Source organism: Urocitellus parryii, chromosome 4 (assembly GCF_045843805.1).
Source record: "Urocitellus parryii isolate mUroPar1 chromosome 4, mUroPar1.hap1, whole genome shotgun sequence".
NCBI lineage: Eukaryota > Metazoa > Chordata > Mammalia > Rodentia > Sciuridae > Urocitellus > Urocitellus parryii.
This window is the reverse complement of record NC_135534.1, coordinates 179891660-179910858: the sequence shown is the minus strand read 5'-3', so window position 1 is coordinate 179910858 and position 19199 is coordinate 179891660. Positions and strand designations below refer to the sequence as shown.

General features: G+C 34.2%; 1 protein-coding gene across 1 annotated transcript in view; it reads left to right on the top strand.

Moving 5' to 3' along the window:
- The window catches only part of Erp44 (endoplasmic reticulum protein 44), an 81340-nt gene that overhangs the window by 39951 nt on the left and 22190 nt on the right, over positions 1 to 19199 (top strand). The window contains exons 5-8 of the mRNA XM_026379273.2: positions 10058 to 10242; positions 11726 to 11841; positions 14195 to 14252; positions 16340 to 16456. Of these exons, the coding sequence (XP_026235058.2) occupies positions 10058 to 10242; positions 11726 to 11841; positions 14195 to 14252; positions 16340 to 16456 (476 nt within the window). The remainder of the gene's footprint in view (positions 1 to 10057; positions 10243 to 11725; positions 11842 to 14194; positions 14253 to 16339; positions 16457 to 19199) is intronic.

The window sequence follows — 19199 nt, the reverse complement described above, 5'->3', positions numbered from 1 at the left end:
AAGATGAAGTGAAGATCACGAAGTCAAGAAACAGACAATAGAATTAATTATAGGACAATATAAAAACATAATGACACTAATTTTCAGAAAGCATTTCAAGTGTGTGTTTTCAAAGTAGTCCCTTTGGGAGGGAATACACCTACTCATTCGTTGGATCGTTTTGGGAAATCTTTAAGGAGTTGCCCTTTTTGCCTATTTTCTGGTCTCATCAGGAAAATGCATCGCAGTTTATATAGGTGGGAAAACTTCCTTTGGTTTGCTGCTTGCATTTTTATCTATCTCCTTCTCTTCCGCTTACCAGCATCCTGTGAAGCTTTCTGCCCTGCCTTTACCTCACTTCTTTTTTTTTTTTTTTTTTTTAAAGAGAGAGTGAGAGAGAGAGAGAGAGAATTTTAACATTTATTTATTTTTCTTAGTTCTCGGCGGACACAACATCTTCGTTTTTTGTATGTGGTGCTGGGGATCGAACCCGGGCCGCACGCATGCGAGGCGAGCGCGCTACCGCTTGAGCCACATCCCCAGCCCCTACCTCCCCCCCCCCCCAGCCCCTACCTCACTTCTATATATGCCTTTCTAGAACTTTCTTGGGATTTTCTTTGTTGAAAGATTCAGCTCCATGGGATGAGAACTTCAGAACAGGAGAAAGAAAAGAAAGCAAGAGTGGATATTACAGGCTAATTCTACCCTATAGCCTCTTCTGTTTCTGTGTATGAACTGAATTTAACAGCTTTGCTTATCTCCCCTTCACCCCAAAAATAATAGAGTTGGGAACTGTAGTAGATAATTTTGAACTTCTGAGGCTTGATTTTTATCAGGAAGCTTACAGCTATCTAAGCTGAAGTGTATTTTTTTTTTAAATCCTGGTGTAGAGTTTGTTGTTTACCTCTGAAAACCCCTAAATTCTCTATTTGCTGTTTTTAATGTAGGGATCAGACAAGGTATGAGGAGAACAAGAATAGAAAATGGTGGCGGGGGGGGGGGGGGGGGGGGGGGGGGGGAATCAGGGCAACTCGAAAAGAGACAGAACATTGAGGCCCAGGAACCACATCTTATTCCTGTGCTGGCAGCTGAACAGATATCCTTCCTTGTTTTGCAGAGGAGTGGAATGCTAGCGTTCATTTTGTCATAGATCTGACAGTTGTTCACTTAGTGTCTCCCATGTGGAGGGCCCATAAAAGGAAAATACATATCTAGAGAAGATCTGTTTTATTGTTGATACTTTATATAGGGTGATAAGAAATTATCTTAGCTTTCTTATTTGGCACTGAGGGACTCTAAACTGATACATGTTTTTGGTATGATTGTATATTAAGAGTTTTCAGAATCTCATTTAAGGTTCTAGCCTATGGAAACAATTTGAATTAATATTAGCAGTAGCAGTATTAATTTATTAATCATAATAATAATGATAAAATGTAAGTTTTATAAGATTAGGGACCTTATCTTTTTATTCCCTGATTCCTAGCCTTGAATTGGTACTTAGCAAATAGTAGGTGTTTGGTTACAGTTGTTGTAAAGATGGATGGGTAAATGAATAGCAAATGGTAACTAGAATTTATGAACTGTTACTTTTGTAGATACAGCATTAAATGGTTTAAGTAGATCAACTCATTATCTCCCAACAACACAATAAAATATTTTCTGCTGTATTTTGCCAAATCTAGTTCATCATTGACCATAAGGCACAATTTTATCTCCAGCTGAAGAAATGGAGAAAAACTGAACTCTATCACAATGCTTTCTTTCATTTAAAAAAATTATACTTATCATTAGAACTGTTTTAGATTCATTTAGATGTAGTTTTAAAAATGTATCATTAATGTGTTTACCTTTAAAAGAAAATAACTTTGTTTAAGGAATTCTGAAACAACTTCACATTCAGAGTCTGACTCTTGTGCAACATTTTCCAACTGAGTCAGTTTTTATGTTTGTCCCCACAATGTTGACTCCGTACCATTAAAAGTGTTGGTAATACTCTTGATTAAAGATTCTTACTCTCCTTTTTCTAGGAATTTTTTTCGAAGTTTCTGAAACCTATTTTGCAAGGATTAATGCTAGAAACTTATTTTTTTTATCGATTGAAACATCACTACGAGTTAAGTAGCTGTCAGCCAAAGTCAACAAAATACAAACCAAAATGTGAATAATGGTTTTCCTCAGTGGTGGTTGGATTACAAATGATTCTTGTTTTCTTCTTTATAATTGCTCATTTTCCACAATTTCTTCACACACATACATGCACATGTATGCATGCATGTGTACATACCCATACTTAAAACATGCTCTTGCTTCAACTGTGGAACCTGATCGTATTTCATCTTCTGTAATCTTTGGAGAGTTTAGAAATAGAGTTCATCACTCTGATGGTAATGCTGCCTTGCATCCAGAAGATCCTATCAGTCTGCCCCTGGTGGGACCAGGTTGTCTGCTGACCTCCAGTGGTTAGAGACTGTATGGCACTAAACAAGAGATGTTTTTAACGTTACTTTTTTTTTTGTTAGGGCAGGACTTTCAGACTCCCAACAGAATTTTTAAGAAAAAACTTTGTAATTGTCCTTGAATTAGGTAGACATTCTCCCATATACTAAGTTAACTCTTACCTGTCTTCCAATGAAACTTGAGCCTTTCTTTTTGGAAATGGAGACACTTTTATAAAAACTGTACATAAATCTACATTAAGGCAAAATATAAAATGAAGAGTGTATGTACATTGAACAGTTAAGCCTGAATTCTGAGTAAGCTTCTAGGCTTGCTTTTAATTTTTATATTTAGGATTATACTTTTGTTTTTGTGTGGGTTTTTGTTTGTTTTAGAGGTGTATGGTTTGGAATAGAAAAAGTTTCAAAGGCAGGAGTGGTCCTTGTCCTAGAAACAGGAAAACAGGAAGACCTTCCTGTTGAAATCATCTGGCTCTTTGTACTGAGTGCCATGGATAATCGTAGCAGATGAAGAGCTTGAGGCAGTTTCCACATTTGGAACCCTACTGGGCATTGGTGAGGCAGGCAGAAAGGACCCATCAAGGAAAAGTAAGTGGTCATTGAAGCAAAAGTACATGCTAATTTTCCAATCAGGGAACTGTTAACCTTCTGAAATTTATAATTCCTCTGACATCCATTTTAACATTTGATCTACCCAATTTATTTAAAAAAAAAACTCTATTATACCCCTTAAGTAATTTTTTGTTATATTGTCAAAGTGTCACATCGTAATTATCTTAAAATCACTTTTGTCCAAAGCCTGTAAAAAGTCAACTTTATGTCTGATTATTGATCAATGTAATTTTAAGGTTTTTGTTTCTAAAGAATTGAAAACCACCACATTATGCAGTATACCTACTGTATTTAATCTTCTTTGCTCCACTACCGTAATTTTAAGGCAACCTAAATGTTGTAATGTTTCAATTTGTAAACAGACTCATTATTTCTTCCAGGATCATTGTGGTAGTTTTCTTGTTAGTAGTCTCTTGGTTCTTTGTTACTACCAGGTGAATTTTTGGAAGCCAACACTGTACTTTTATTGCTGTATATCACAAACAGGATAAAATTCAGATTTGATTATCTCTTTTTTATTTTTATTCTACTTCTGATTTGTGCATATTTGTTTTTAGCATACTACTTTCTCATTATGTTCACTAATTCACCAAGTTTAGAAAGTTTAAAGTATCATATTGTCTCTGGCAGTGCCTCTTATTGTCCATTTTCACACTGATCTTTAGGCCATAAATGGAAAACAGATATTTCCTGTTACACTACTTTCCTTCTAAGTCCTTTCTTTCTTTTTTGAAAAAAATGTGTTCTTTTTAGATACACATGACAGTAGAGTGTCTTTTGACATTATACACACATGGAGTATAGCTCTCCATTATTGTTGTTGTACATGACGTGGAGTTACACTAGTTGTGTATTCATATATGAACATAGTAGAGTTGTGTCTGATTCATTCTACTGCCTTTCCCATTCCCATCCCTTCTGTCTTCTCTTCATTCCCCTTTGTCTAATCCAGTGAACTTCTGCCCTCCCTCCCACATTCATTGTATTTAGCATCCACATATGAGAGAGCTTCTGAGTCCTTTCTGTCAAATCTTTTGGGGATTAAAAAAATTCTTGGCTTCTTATTGGCAGATTAGGTAAATTAGCCAGCTCAGCTAGTTTAGCCTTATTTATTTTGAATATGGACCTAAATTGGACATAGTACTATTTTACATTCATAGGTCTTATATTATTAAATTTTAGGTTCTTAAATTACTATTATTATTGCCAATATGAAAGACAAGTGTCATTTGCTAATTTAATTTGTAACTTCCTGATTGCAGCTGAGTATGTTTTTGTGTTTATTGGCCATTTGTGTTTCATAAATTAAAAATATATATTCAGTCCGCTTATCCTTTTCGAGAAAGGTGGGTTGTTTCAAAGAGGAGAGTGAATTATACCCCCTTTGTATTCTACTTTTATTGATGTCTTAAGGAAGTTTCTAGAGAGTTCCACCCATGTATTACCTCTTTACTTTTGACTGATAGTAGGATTGCATCAGATTTCTAAGTCCCTACTGCACATGAGTTTACCCAAAGATACCCAGGCAAAACACACAGGGAGGGTGCTATTATAATGATTAAAATAACATGCTAAAGATCTAAAGGTAATGCTGACTAGTTCTAATTGGAACTTGTTTTTACAGATTTTATGGTTGATGGGTTTTGCTTTCAATTATCCTTTCTCCCTAAGTCTTAGAATTTTTGTCTCTGTAAAGGTTATAAAGGTCCCTTTCAGGGTAATTTCTGTTTTTCTTACTGGGGAGAAGTGATTGGATGTACATTCCTCAGTCCTAAGAGCATAGTCCAGAGGATAACAGGTTGTAAAGAAATGTAACATCCTATTGACTTAAGCCAGAGCAGGATCAGAATGGCCTTAGGGAAATTGATTTTGTTGTTTGTTGTTGTTAGGGAAATTGCTTTTTTGTTGTTGTTGTTGTTTGTTTGTTTTGTTTATAAAGAAAGCAAGTGGTCCAGTTTATGGAATTATTCTTTAACTTCATGTTCCCACTGATCATGTCTGTGAGCAATCACCATGTTAACTTCAAAAAACTAGTTGGGAAGTGTTCCCTCTTTGTATCTTTTCTGGAATAGTTGTATAAACTTGGCATTGTTGACTCCTTACATGTTTAGCAGAATCTGGTCATTAGTAAAGGTGTCTAGGAACGGAGTTTAATGGAAGATTTGAATTACAAATTCTGTTTATTTAATAATTTTAGGACCATTTATGTTTTCAATTTCTTCTAGTGTCAATTTTGGTAAGTTGTATTTTCATGGAAAATTCTCCATTTTATTTACATTTTTATACTTGCAATTAAGTCTTTGATAATAGCCATCAAGGGGAAATGCTTAGAAGTGTATTTTTGAAGGAGAAAAATACATTGAAAATTTATGCATCGGGGTGTGGTGGCACATGTCTGTAATCCCAGCAATTTAGTAAGCTAAGGCAGAAGGATCACATGTTTGAGGATAGCCTCAGCAACTTCCTGAGGTCTTAAGCAAATTATTGAGACTCTGTCTCAAAATAAAAAAGGGTGGTCATGTAGCTGGGGTCAACCCCAGTACCAAGAAGGAAAAAAAAATGTTTATGCTATAAAATATAGCTTAATGGTAGAGCACTTGCCTAACATGTTGAAAGCCCTGGGTTCTAGTTCCAGTACCACCTGAATGAATGAATGAATGAATGAATATTTTAAACATTTTATTTTATAGATAAGGTGTTTATTTAGTCACTTTAGTTTTATTTAAAAATTTAACAGATAACATTGTATGTTTTTATTGTGTGCAGCATGTTTTGAAGTCTATACATACATTCTTGAATGTTTAAATCAAGTTAACAAATGTAGTACCTCCCACAGTTGTCAATTTTGTGTTAAGAACACATAATACCACCCTACCCTTTATACATTTTCAAGAATTCTGTGTATATAGTTAATTGTAGTCACCTTACTATATCTAAATATTTTGAAGTTTGTTTCTCCTAACTGTAATTATGTATCCCTTGACTGATATCTCCCCATTCTTCATTCCCCCCTAACCACTGTGGCCTCTGGTAATTACCATATACTCTCTATTTCTAAGAGATCATCTTTTTAAATCTCACATGAGTGAAATCATATAGTATTTGTCTTTCTGTGCTGGGTTTATTCCACATAATGCCCTCCAGTTTTATTCATGTTATAACAGATGTCAGGATTTCATTTTTCTTTCAGTAGTTGAATAGTATTCAGTTGTATATTGTATACCACATTTTCTTTTTCCATTTATCTAATGATGACACTTAGACTGAAAAGCTACTACACAATAAAGGAAATAATCTACAGCAACAACCTATAGAATGGGAGAAAACCTTTGCAAATTATAAATTTAACAGGGGTCAATATCCATAGTATATAAGGACTTCAAACAATTATATAACAAAAATACAAATAACTCAATTTAAAAATGTACAGAAGACCTGAATAGACATTTGTCAAAAGAAAATACACAAATATACAATTGTCTTAACTATTGTGAATAGCACTGCCGTAAACATTGAAGTATGGATCTCTTTGACATCATACTGACTTTATATCCCATGGGTATATACCTAGCAGTGGGATTGATGTATCATATGATAATCTTTAGAGGAACCCCTACACTGTTTTTCATTATGATTCTACTAATTTACATTCCCACAAAGTGTGAAAGAGTTCCCTTTTCTTTACATCCTTGCCAATACTTATTCTTTGTCTTTTTAATAATAACCATTCTAATTGGAGCACAGTGATATTGTGTGTGTGTGTGTGTGTGTACGTGCGTGTGTACGTGCGCCCGTGTGCATGCACGCTTCTTCCTTGTTAATTTTTGTGGTGCTAGGAATCATACCTAGGGCCTTGTATGCGTTAGGCAAGCCCTATGCCACTGAGCTATATCCCCTACCCCTCATTGTGGTTTTGATTTCTATTTTCCTGTTGATTAGTGTTATCGAACATTTTTCATATGCCTGTTGGCCATTTGTATATTTTCTTTGGAGAAACGTCTATTCAGGTCTTCTGTCCATTTTTAAATTGAGTTTTTTGTATTTTTACTATATAGTTGTTTGAAGTCCTTATACACTGTGGGTATGACCCCTGTTAAGGTTATAATTTGCAAATATTTTCTCCCATTCTATAGGTTGTTGCTGTAGATTATTTCCTTTATTGTGTAGTAGCTTTTTAGTTTGAAGTAATCCCTTTTGTCAATTTTTGCTTCTGTTGTCTGTGCTTTTCAAGATTTATTCCCAATATCCTTGCCCAGACCAATGTCATAGAGCATTTCCTCAGTTTTGTATTTTTCCTTTATACTAAAGATCTTAATTTTTATGGCATTAGCATAATTGTTTATTTGCTTTATCTGTAACTTGTGTATATGTTAAGTTTCAAAATATTGTCAATATTAAATTTTAAAAAATATTTTTTGTCTTAATGTTAAACATATCCAAAATTCTAAAGTCAAAACTGTAAAACCAAAGTATAGAGAGAAAATCTAAATTTCTTCTCATTTTCTCCTGGTATTTTTTGGAGGTTGGGGGGACAAATGTATAATCAAGTATGTATATATGAGTGTATGTATATATATAATCTCCATGTATATATGTGTTTATGTATATTTCTTATCCTAGTTTGTTTTCCATATTTCTTACACAAAATATCTTTACATACTCTTTGTACCTGGCTTTTTTTTTTTTTTTTTTTTTTACTTAATAGTGTATCTTAAATGTTGCATTTGACAACATTCAGAGATCTTTTTTGTTCCCTTTTTTTTGACAGCCTAGTACTTTGTTATTTGGGTATATCATAACTTTATTCAACCAGTTTCCTTTCCTATTGATGGAGATGTAAGGAAATAATAACTTTAAAATTATTTTTTAAAATTTATATATGACAGCAGAATGCATTATAATTCTTACTACACATATAGAGCACAGTTTTTCATATCTCTGGTTGTATAACAAAGTATATTCACACCAATTTGTGTCTTCATACATGTACTTTGGATAATAATGTCCATCACATTCCACCATCATTTCTAACCCCATGCCCCCCCTCCCTTTCCCTTTTACCCCTCTGTCCTATCTAGAGTTCATCTATTCCTCCCATGCTCCCTCTTCTTATCCCACTATGAATCAGCCTCCTTATATCAGAGAAAACATTCAGCATTTTTTTGGGGGGATTGGCTAACTTCACTTAGCATTATCTTCTCTAACTCCATCCATTTACCTGCAAATGCCATGATTTTATTCTCTCTTATTGCTGAGTAATATTCCATTGTGTATATATGCCACATTTTTTAATCCATTCATCTATTGAAGGGCATCTAGGTTGGCTCCACAGTTTAGCTATTATGAATTGTGCTGCTATAAACATTGATGTGACTGTGTCCCTATAGTATGCTGTTTTTAAGTCCTTTGGATATAGACCGAGGAGAGGGATAGCTGAGTCAAACGATGGTTCCATTCCCAATTTTCCAGGAAATCTTCATACTGCTTTTCATATTGGCTGCACCAACTTGCAGTCCCACCAGCAGTGTATGAGTGTACCTTTCCCCCATATCCTCGCCAACACTTATTGTTGTTTGTCTTCATAATAGCTGCCATTCTGACTGAAGTGAGAGGGAATCTTAGTTTGGATTTACATTTCTCTAATTGCCAGCAAAGTTGAATATTTTTTCATATATTTGTTGATTGATTGTATATCATCTTCTGAAAAGTGTCTTTTCAGGTCCATGGCCCATTTATTGATTGGATCTTTTTTTTTTTTTTTTTTTGGTGTTTAGCTTTTTGAGTTCTTTATATACCCTTGTGATTAGTGCTCTATCTGATATGTGAGGGGTAAAGATTTGCTCCCAAAATGTAGGCTCTCTATCCACCTCACAGATCGTTTCTTTTGCTGAGAAGAAACTTTTTAGTTTGAGTCCATTCCATTTAATGATTCTTTTTTTTTTTTGTTTAAAAGAATTTTATTATTTATTTTTTTAGTTTTCGGCCGACACAACATCTTTGTTTGTATGTGGTGCTGAGGATCGAACCCGGGCCGCACGCATGCCAGGCGAGCATGCTACTGCTTGAGCCACATCCCCAGCCCCCATTTATTGATTCTTGATTTTAATTTTTTCGCCAAAGGAGTCTTATTAAGGAAGTTGGGGCTAATCCCACATGATGGAGATTAGGGCCTACATTTTCTTTGGAAATAGTAACTTTTAAAAAGATATTTTCCATTCTGGAGACCAGAACATTGTTGCATTAATTAGGACAAGTATTTAACCTAATATTAACAGCATATTAATTTTAAACTTTTTTATTTCTATGTCCCTGTAAACATTTATTTTGTAATATGGTATGCATCAATGTGTAGTGTGCTGGGGACTGAATATATTTTTTAATTGGGGAGATAAATTATTATTAAATTATTTAAAAATGATTTCTCCAGGTGGTTTTAGTAAGGTAAGCCCCAAACTTGTGGCCTTTTCATTATACAGATGCCTTTGTGTAACTTAAAAGACCTCTATTTCTAATGGTATTATTTTCACCCTTCAGTGTATAGTTCAATTTAATCTCATTAATTTTTCACTCAGGTAATAGGACTCATCATCTTTATAACACCTCAAAGACATTCTCATTATAATTTTTCAGGTTTATAGATGATAGATCTATTATTATTATAGATCTGTATTACCTCATTTAATCCTTAAAACAACTTTATGTGATAAAAATTATTATGCTTATATAATATGTTAAAAATGAAAGCATAGAGAGTTTATGAAATTTAAGTTCTCGCATCCAGTAAGTATAAAATTTGAGATTTAACCAGGTAGTATGAGTCCAGAACCTGGTCTCTTAATCAGTATAAACAAAAGTCATGATTATTATTTTTTTCCCTTTCTCAGAATGACATGAACCAAAAAGATCTTGTTTAAGTAATTGTAAGATATTTGACTGTTGAACTAATGGGCTCACCCTGACCAAGTAAGAGGTAATGTTAATTTTTTTTTTTTTTTTTGTTCTTTTAGCTGATATAGCCCAGAGATATAGGATAAGCAAATACCCAACCCTCAAATTGTTTCGTAATGGGATGATGATGAAGAGAGAATACAGGGGTCAACGATCAGTGAAAGCACTTGCAGATTACATCAGGCAACAAAAAAGTGACCCCATTCAAGAAATTCAGGACTTAGCAGAAATCACCACTCTTGATGTAAGTTAACTTTTGCTAGATCAAATGACATTTCCTGTTTAGTTGATGTAAACAAATTCTAATGCAAACAAAGGATCTGGACATTCTCTTATATTCATTGCAATGGATTTGAAAAGTACATACTTATTGGGTTGAATTTTTCTTGAGTTAATTATCAAGAAAAGTGCTAATGTTTTACTGAACTTATAGATAAAGTATATAGCATACAGTAAAGTTGCTCTAATTTGAATTAATTGCGGGCAATGTGAGAGAAGTTAAAGTCAAATATAAATAGCCAAAGTTACCATATTTTTTGTAGTGGAGACTGTCAGGTCTCCACTGCTTTAATTACTTCTTTGTCAGGTCTCTCTGTAAGTTTTAGTGTCTTCTAGAATAGGCCCCACTTAGTACACTTAGCAAAACCCTTTCTTTATACACTAAGTAGTGTTTTAAAAATAGTATACAGCAAACAGAAGAAAAACAACAAAGTTTGGACTTTGTTACAGTCACTGATTGTCACTACCAACTTTGAAATTTGATTTTATTCTACCTACAAACTAATAAATTAGTTACCATTTCATGGATGTTGTCAGAAGACTGAAGACTTCTGGGTCAGAGACAAAGGACTTTATTATTCACATCAAAGCAAACAGTGTGAGCATGTTTGTATTTGTTTCCTTTTCCCCAAATCCTATGGAGGTAGCACAAAAGGCCTAGATAAATAGCTACACATGTAGTGGGTTACATTAGAAGAGGGAAACTCACTGTTTCAAAGCAAGTTTTTTGTAATTCTGCTTTTTGTCTCGAATGAAGTCATTACCTCATACTCAGTGAAGCTCCCTGCAAGCACAGCCCTGAGAAATGTCCTGGGTATAGAGTAATTAGAATCTTTATTGTGACACATACAGTAAAATGTTTAAAGAGTTTGAAAGACCTGTGGAGGAGTATCTGTCAACAGTCACAAGTTATGAGTTGTTGTGCTGTTTTAACAGATTTTAGAATTATATAATTTTGGAAAAGAATGTCACTGATTAAATAGTTATATTTCTTGAAAATTTAAAACAAAATGCTGCTAGGCATGATGGCTTATTCTTATAAGCCCAATAATTCAGGAGATTGGGCAGAAGGATCACAAGTTTGAAGCCAGCCTTGGCAACTAAGCACAACCCTTTCTCAAAATAAAAAAGGGATGGGGATGTAACTCAGTGATAAAGTATCCTTGGGTTCAATCCTCATTACCACTAAAATAAATAAATAAACAACAAAAGATAAAATGCTAGACAGAAATGTTTGTAGTTTTTTTTTATTGTAATTAAGATTGTTTAAAGCCCAATGTGATCTTTAAAAGTTTTGGATTGGGTGTTAAAAGGTAAAATATACATTTATGGTTTATACTTCAGTTGAGACAGCTGGAGCTGTTTGGTTATCAGAATCATGGGTAAATGAAATAGCATGCTCAAGGAACTATAGTTTTTGCAAAATAATTAGATACCTTTTTTTACAGCGCAGCAAAAGAAATATCATTGGATATTTTGAGCAAAAGGATTCAGACAACTATAGAATTTTTGAAAGAGTAGCAAGTATTTTGCATGATGATTGTGCCTTCCTTTCTGCATTTGGGTAAGTATTTTAGTTGAGAGTATATTTAGTGGGTCAGCTTGGCTGCCATGTTAAGTTCTCATTATTTTTGGTCACTTTGGGAAGATGACATCTCCAAAGTTATCTTGGTCCTCTTAAGTTACTGATAGTCTTTGTATCTGTCTCTGAATTCTTTTTTAAGGGTTTTAAAGTCTGTTTATTCTTTTCTAATATAGTCTTTTCACTTTGTGAGTAAGAGGAAAAGAATGAGCCAGTTAACAGTGAAGTAATTCTAGCTTTTATTCAGCTCATTTATTGCACCTACCCTAGGGCAAAATGGCAGCATTATTGTTGACAAATATGGGGTTCATTGTCTTTGTTCATTTGTCTCTCTACCACCTTTTCTTGTCTTAGAGGAACAAATCTTTTTTTTCTTATTTTTTTACGCTGATGTTCAAAACCGGGCCTTTATACATGCTAAGAATATGCTAAACTACACCCCCAAGCTCAACAATTCTCCTTCCTAAGGCTAACCTCTTCACTGGTGTCCTTGCAACTATCCCTCTGGGGCTTTGATCATCAGTTGTCCTTGCTTTCTTGAGTTTTCACCCTGACTCTTTTCATGAACTGCTTTCCTTTTTTGAAAACATGCTTCTCTCTTTCCTGACCCACTACTTTTATCTCTCAAACTATGGTCTTATCTCTTTCTTTTTATTCCCACATTTTCCAAAGATTAGTGTATGCTGGTGAATAAAAACTTTGATGTCTTGAAAGCTGACTTTTACCTCCATCCTTCCATGAAACTTGTCTCTGCTCAGTTGCAAAATGACTGCTTAATCCACCAAATTCTGTGACCCTTTTTCAGTCTTAATCCCTTCCTTTTCTTTCTCTGCTGTGTCAACACCTTACATTGAATCCCTCTGAGTTGCTTTTTACCTTTCTGATATTTCTGACTTATTTTCTTTTTTGTTCTTTTTCTTTCCAAATGAAATCCTGGTTCTCTCCTTGATCCTCTCTTCTCCTTGGTGGTTATCTCAGCCATCCTTTGACTTTAATACAGTTCTTTTTTATTGTTGGCCCATAACTGTTAAGCTCAATTATAGTAGCTATTGATTCTAGCTCAGTATATCTTCTTCATTTTCTGATTTTATCCTTTTCCTTGCTTTAATGCTTTTGTAGATTTTGTTTGTGTGTATGTTTTATTGTTAGTATTTTCCATGTTTTTTTAGAGATCACTGTAAGAGTGATCTTCACTGTACAGAGTATTCAGAGGGGAACTCCCTTTACTCCAACCCTTTTCATATTGCTGCTTTCCAGCTGTGCAGGCCTCCTGGCTGTTTCTTAGATTCTGCAAGCTCACTTCTACCACAGAGCCTTTGCCCTTGCTGCTCCTGTATCTGGACATGCTTCTCTCAGAGGTCCTTACCTAATAACTGTATGTAGAGCAGCATGTCAATTTATTTTTCTTCATAGCATTCTTTCTTAACCACTCTTTTTAAAAAATCTATGTACTCATTCAGACCGTCTTTCATCACCAAAATGTAAACTCTATGAGAGTGGGGATTTGTAAGTTTTGTTTGCTGCTGTATATATCCAGTGCCACTATCATACTTTGTACAAAGGAAGTGCATAGTAAATAGTTATTGAATGAATGAACGAACTATGTTTGTTCTTTCTGTTCTTGCTGTCATTAGTGTAGGTTTGCGCCCTTTTCCCCACCTCCTAGACTACTTTAGTCAGAAACTAGAGATAAATTATTGTTTAATTAATCTTAAAATAATTAGGTGTTACCAGTTGTCTTAGTAGTGTTTACTGTAGAATTCTCTCACCAAATATTTATCACATACATATTATGTGCCACGTACTATACAAGGCACAGGAAACAGAATTGGACAGATTTTTAAAAATTACTTTGTTATGGAACTTTATTTTCATGATGTAGATTATTTTAATTCATCTGTTTTAAACCTATTTTTTAGAGTAAGGAGTAAGAAATTTGTGATTGAATCTGACTTATAAACAAATAACATATTTGTTTAATTAATGTTTAATTAATGTTTAATTTAATTAATGTCCTTAATTCATAGTTTAAAAACAGTCCGGTGTCAGGACAGCTTTAGTGCTAAAACTTCCAATCCAAATTTATAAACTGCTAGCCATAAAAATAGCTAACTAAAATTTTCCTTTAAAAAGTCTGCCTCAGATTAATTTTTTCCTTTAAATGTATACTTTTCTTGGTATTGCACGGTCTTATGAGAAAGATGGTGGACAGGTATATATTTCAAGTCTTTATAGTTCATGCATTGCAAAATAACCAGCGTATTCTACTCCATTCAGGTATCTTACTGCTAGGATTTTTCTTAAAATATTATTACTGTTTTTCCCTTCCTGTTAGGGATGTTTCAAAACCAGAAAGATATAGTGGAGACAACATAATCTATAAACCACCAGGGGTAAGTTACTATTTCTTTTTTTCTTTAATATTCTTTTTAGCTGTAGCTGGATATGATACCTTTATTTATTTATTTTTATGTGATGCTGAGGATTGTACCCAGTGCCTTATGTGCACTGGGTATGTGCTCCACCACTAAGCTACAACCCCAGCACCATAAGTTGCTATTTCTTAGTGTGTAAATACATCTATAGTATAACCTATAGTTTTATATTTTTGAATCTTTGTGGAATCATAGAAACTTAGAATAGAAAGGAACTTAGAAGCACTATCTTTTGCCAATCCAAATGTTTCAAAACTACAGAAGCCTAAAGTCACACAGGCATTTATTGACAGAACTAGGATTAGGGATACCCTGATCTCTTTGGCTCTTAGAGCCACATTCAAAATACGCTTCAGTGGTCCATGATTGTCACTCTTAGTTGGATTGTACTGGCCAAGTTCCCAGATCTTCTAGGGCATAAATTAATCTGGCAATAAGGAACAGCTAGGTTGTTCTAAGTCTTGGCTAAGAAATTTTAAGTGCATCTAAATGTAAAAGTAACTGTTTAGGCCCACAACTAAGAGGAAAGAATTAGAATTTGTGTTATTCCAAATCGACCCAAAGGTCTGTCATTGCAGTTTTGTTTTTTTTAAAATAACATACATACAAATAGAAATCTGTGGCCATTTTTTCATTTTGATGATTTCATTTAAATGTTGCTTGCAGTATTTTGACATTGAAATTTAAAATTTTTATTTATTTAGACAATTTTTTTTGTTTGTTTCTTGCTTAGAAAACTTATTTCCTCTTCTGAATTCAAAACAGGAATTAGTGTTTTAGTTTATTTTCTGTTGATGTAACAAAATGCCTGAAGTTAGGTACTTTATAAAGAAAAGAAGTTTATTTAGCTTACAGTTTTAGAGGCTGGAGATCCAAGATTGGTGGCCTCATTGATTTGGCCTTTGGTGAGGGCCCTTTTGGCTTTGTCACACATGGTAAAGGAACAGAAAGGGGAACAGCCACCTGATTTTATGGTGAGACAGGAAACCACAGACTGGTTGCTCTTTTTATAACAACTTCTCTCATAAAATCTAAACAGGGTCCTAGAATAACTACATTAATTTCTTCCTAGCACAGGATCCCCAATGACCTCTTTATCTTCTACCACTCCACCTGTTAAAAGGTTCTACCACCACTTATATTGAAGCACAGGACCAAAGTTCCAGCTAACAGACTCTTGGAACATACTCAGACCATATTCCAACAATGGCAGATGTGTATTTGCCTGTATTTTCAGCAAATTCATTTCTTTAATAATAGTTTACATAGTATCATCATCAAATTATCAAAAACCAGCCTAGTATCTCCCAGTGTAATATGGTCCTTAAGAGCTCGGGCTCTGTCTGGTATTAGACTGACTAGGTTTGAATATCAAAGCTGCCACTTTCTAGGTATGTTCTTCTGGAAAAGTTTCTTAGCTTCTCTGTGCTTCAGTTTGTTTTTAGTAAATAGGGGATGGTAATACTTGCCATATAGGGCTATTTGGAGGATTTAAATGAATCAGCACATTTTAAATACCTAAAATAGTGCTTGATATAGGAATGTTACTTGGTTAATGTTGGTTATTATTTTTATTGTCATGTTAGACACTTCATAAAGATTGATTTTGAATGAATGTGGAAACAATTTTGTAGGTAATTAATTTTAGAGATACCCATCTCTTAGATCTTTTACAGGCTTTTTCACTATCCGAATTTTCTTCTAACATTTTTAATTTTTAAGGAATAGCTTAATTTATTCATATAGATAATTTTTCTTTTCAAATGCTTGCCTGCCTTTGGTGAAGATACTTGTAGTTAATTATCTTAAATCCAAGGGAAAGCAGAAGGTTTATACGTCATAGGTTGTATTATCAAGTTCCTGATAATCACAGAATTATCTTTTTTAACCATCTATGACCTTCTTTCTCAGAAGTTCCATGTTTTATGTTTCTTTTATATCTCCTGTTGATTTTCTGGGTTCATATGTGGATTTTAAAAATGTGTTTTTGTCAGCACAGGTTAGTTTACTTGATTTGTTAATTTTTTCCCCTGTTTTTATTACAGCATTCTGCTCCAGATATGGTGTACTTGGGATCTATGACAAATTTTGACCTGACTTACAATTGGATTCAAGATAAATGTGTTCCTCTTGTCCGAGAAATAACATTTGAAAATGGAGAGGTATGGGCTTTTGTGTGTGGTGTGTGTGTGTGTGTTTCATATGTGTGAAAGAACAAACTTTCTCTGCCCTTGTGCTATTTTAATACAGTTTCCAGTTTTAAAAATTGTACAGTGAACACAATTGTATTGAAGCTATTTCCATAATATATAGGCCAGTAATTTTCCACTTCTGCTATCCCGGAACCCCGCTGTCGCAGTAATGAATAGTTCACTGTAGCCTTGAAAATGGGTTTAAAAATACTTGGATAACTCTGATACCGACCCATTGGTTGAGAGTCCTTGTTAAAATGGATGGTCTTTAGAAACAATACTTTGTGAATTTGAGTTACAGTGAATAATCTTTTACCATTAAAAGGTTTTTTGGTTCCTGTCTTCTTAAAAGAAATAGAAACAATTGAATTGTTAATCTTCATCTTTTACATTTTGATCTTATCCTTGATTTTGAAAGAGAGGGTAGATTAGACTCTTTCAGCATATAGTTTATTAAATGAATGAATGTCTCTGGTTCTTTTCTCAATTCTGTAGTGCTCATCTGTATTTAGCTGAGTAACTTACATTTTTTTTTATTACATTAGCTCATGTAGTCATCAGAGGCTCAAAAATTTTTATATTCTTTTTTTGTGTGTGTCGAAGTAACTTACATTTTTTTTTATTATATTAGCTCATGTAGTCATCAGAGGCTCAAAAATTTTTATATTCTTTTTTTTTGTGTGTCGGGGGGGGGAGCAGTTCTTATAGGAGTTATCTCAAACAGAATTCAAAGATTTAGACCTGGAAAGTCTTAAAACAGTGTCTCACCTTTCTTCATGTGGTAGTTGGAACATTTAATAATTCTTGAGACTTACTGTATGTTGTAACCAACCAGCTATAAGTCACTTAAAGATTTGCTTCATTAAACTGGTTGTCTTAATATCTTCCTGAATCTTATAAAATTTGTGTGGTAAAGAAAATGCTGGTGTGGGCACAGATTAATTAGGAAGCTAAGGCAGTATAAATTATTAGCTACTATCTAAATATTTGACTTTAGCAAATTAATTGACATATATGTTTTCCACTACTAATCTATTGTTCATACTTTAAAAAATAATGCAGTCCTTTTTTAAAAAAAAATTTGGGGGGCTGGGGATGTGGCTCAAGCGGTAGCGCGCTTGCCTGGCATGCGTGCGGCCCGGGTTCGATCCTCAGCACCACATACCAACAAAGATATTGTGTCCGCCGAGAACTAGAAAATAACTATTAAAAATTCTCTCTCTCTCTCCTCTCTCACTCTCTCTTTAAAAAAAAAAATTTTGGATGTTGACAGAGCTTTATTTTATTCATTTATTTATATGTGGTGCTGAGAATCGAACCCAGTGCCTCACTCATGCTAGGCAAGTGGCCTACCACCTAGCCACAACCGCAGCACCCATCCATACATTTCTTGAGTCTAATAAAATATTATACGAGATTTTACTTTTAATCTCCTGGCTCTTAAATTTCCTCAGAAGTAACTGCTGAGTCTTCTTTTTGAATTTATTCAGTAACATCCGTTTTTTCATTTTTTGTCATTTGTTGATTGAATATTATTGTGTACAAAAATCTGTGAGGAAAAAAAAAAAGAAATAAGATTGTCTTCAAGGGGCTTTCAATCCATTATTCTGAGTGTACAGATAACATCAGTTGATACATGTCCTATACCACATGTGGATCACTGAGAAGATGTTCTTGGAGTTTACAGGAGAGCATTCATTTCTACCTTTAGAGATGGGGCAGAATCTAGGAATGCTTTCAAGAAGAGGCATTCAGCCCTGAAATGAAGTGCTAAAAGAAATGGAGGGTTAGGAGGAGGGGTTGGAGAGGAGAGGACTGTGCCTTAATTTGTTTAATTTGTTTAGACTGATAGGGAGATATTAAGCAGGTAGCGGGAAACCTAGGCTTGAATTATGGATTGGAGCTAGGCTTTTATATAGCTAAGGGACCAGTTAGAACTGGTGATTGAAGTTGTTGAACTAGGTGAGGTGCTTCAACTAGAGCAGAAACCATGGGGAGTAGTATCAGTTAATGAGTGGGAGAAAGAAAAAAATTTGATCCCAAGAGATAAAAGATGAGAAAGAAGACATTTTAAGTTAGCTTACCAAAAGATTAATGTGATACCAGGGCCTGGGAGATGGGGAAAATGGGGAGTGACTGCTAACAGGTACAAGGTTTTTGTTTGTTTGGGAGCTATAAAAATGGTCTGGAATTAATGGTGATGTTTGCACAACTGTGTAAATGTAATAACCACCAAACTGTGCACTTAAAAATGGTGAATTTTATGGTATGTAAACCATATCTCAATTCAAATAACACTCAGTTTTTCATAAATGTGGCAAGAAACTTAATAATTATTATGTCCTATGTACAAGTGAAACAGGCTTAAACATGGGAATAGGAACCAGAAGGAAACATTTGTCCTAGAAGGTAGGTCCCAGTTTGTTTTTTTAGGATAAAGATCATTTTTGCTTTATGCTAAAGCAGTTCCTAAATTAGAGAGATTCTCAAAAGGATAGCTAATAGAAATAATTCTGTCATTGAGTCCCTTTTTGAACTCCGTGAGTGAGAACTTAACATTTGTTAGGGAGAATAAATGATTAAAATCCTATTTGTCCATCATACTTGTATTCTCCACTAACAATAAAATTTTGTACTATAGTGTGTGTATATATTAGGGGGGGTTGTAAAAAATACATCTATATAGGGGTAGGTATTTGTTAATAATGTTGGT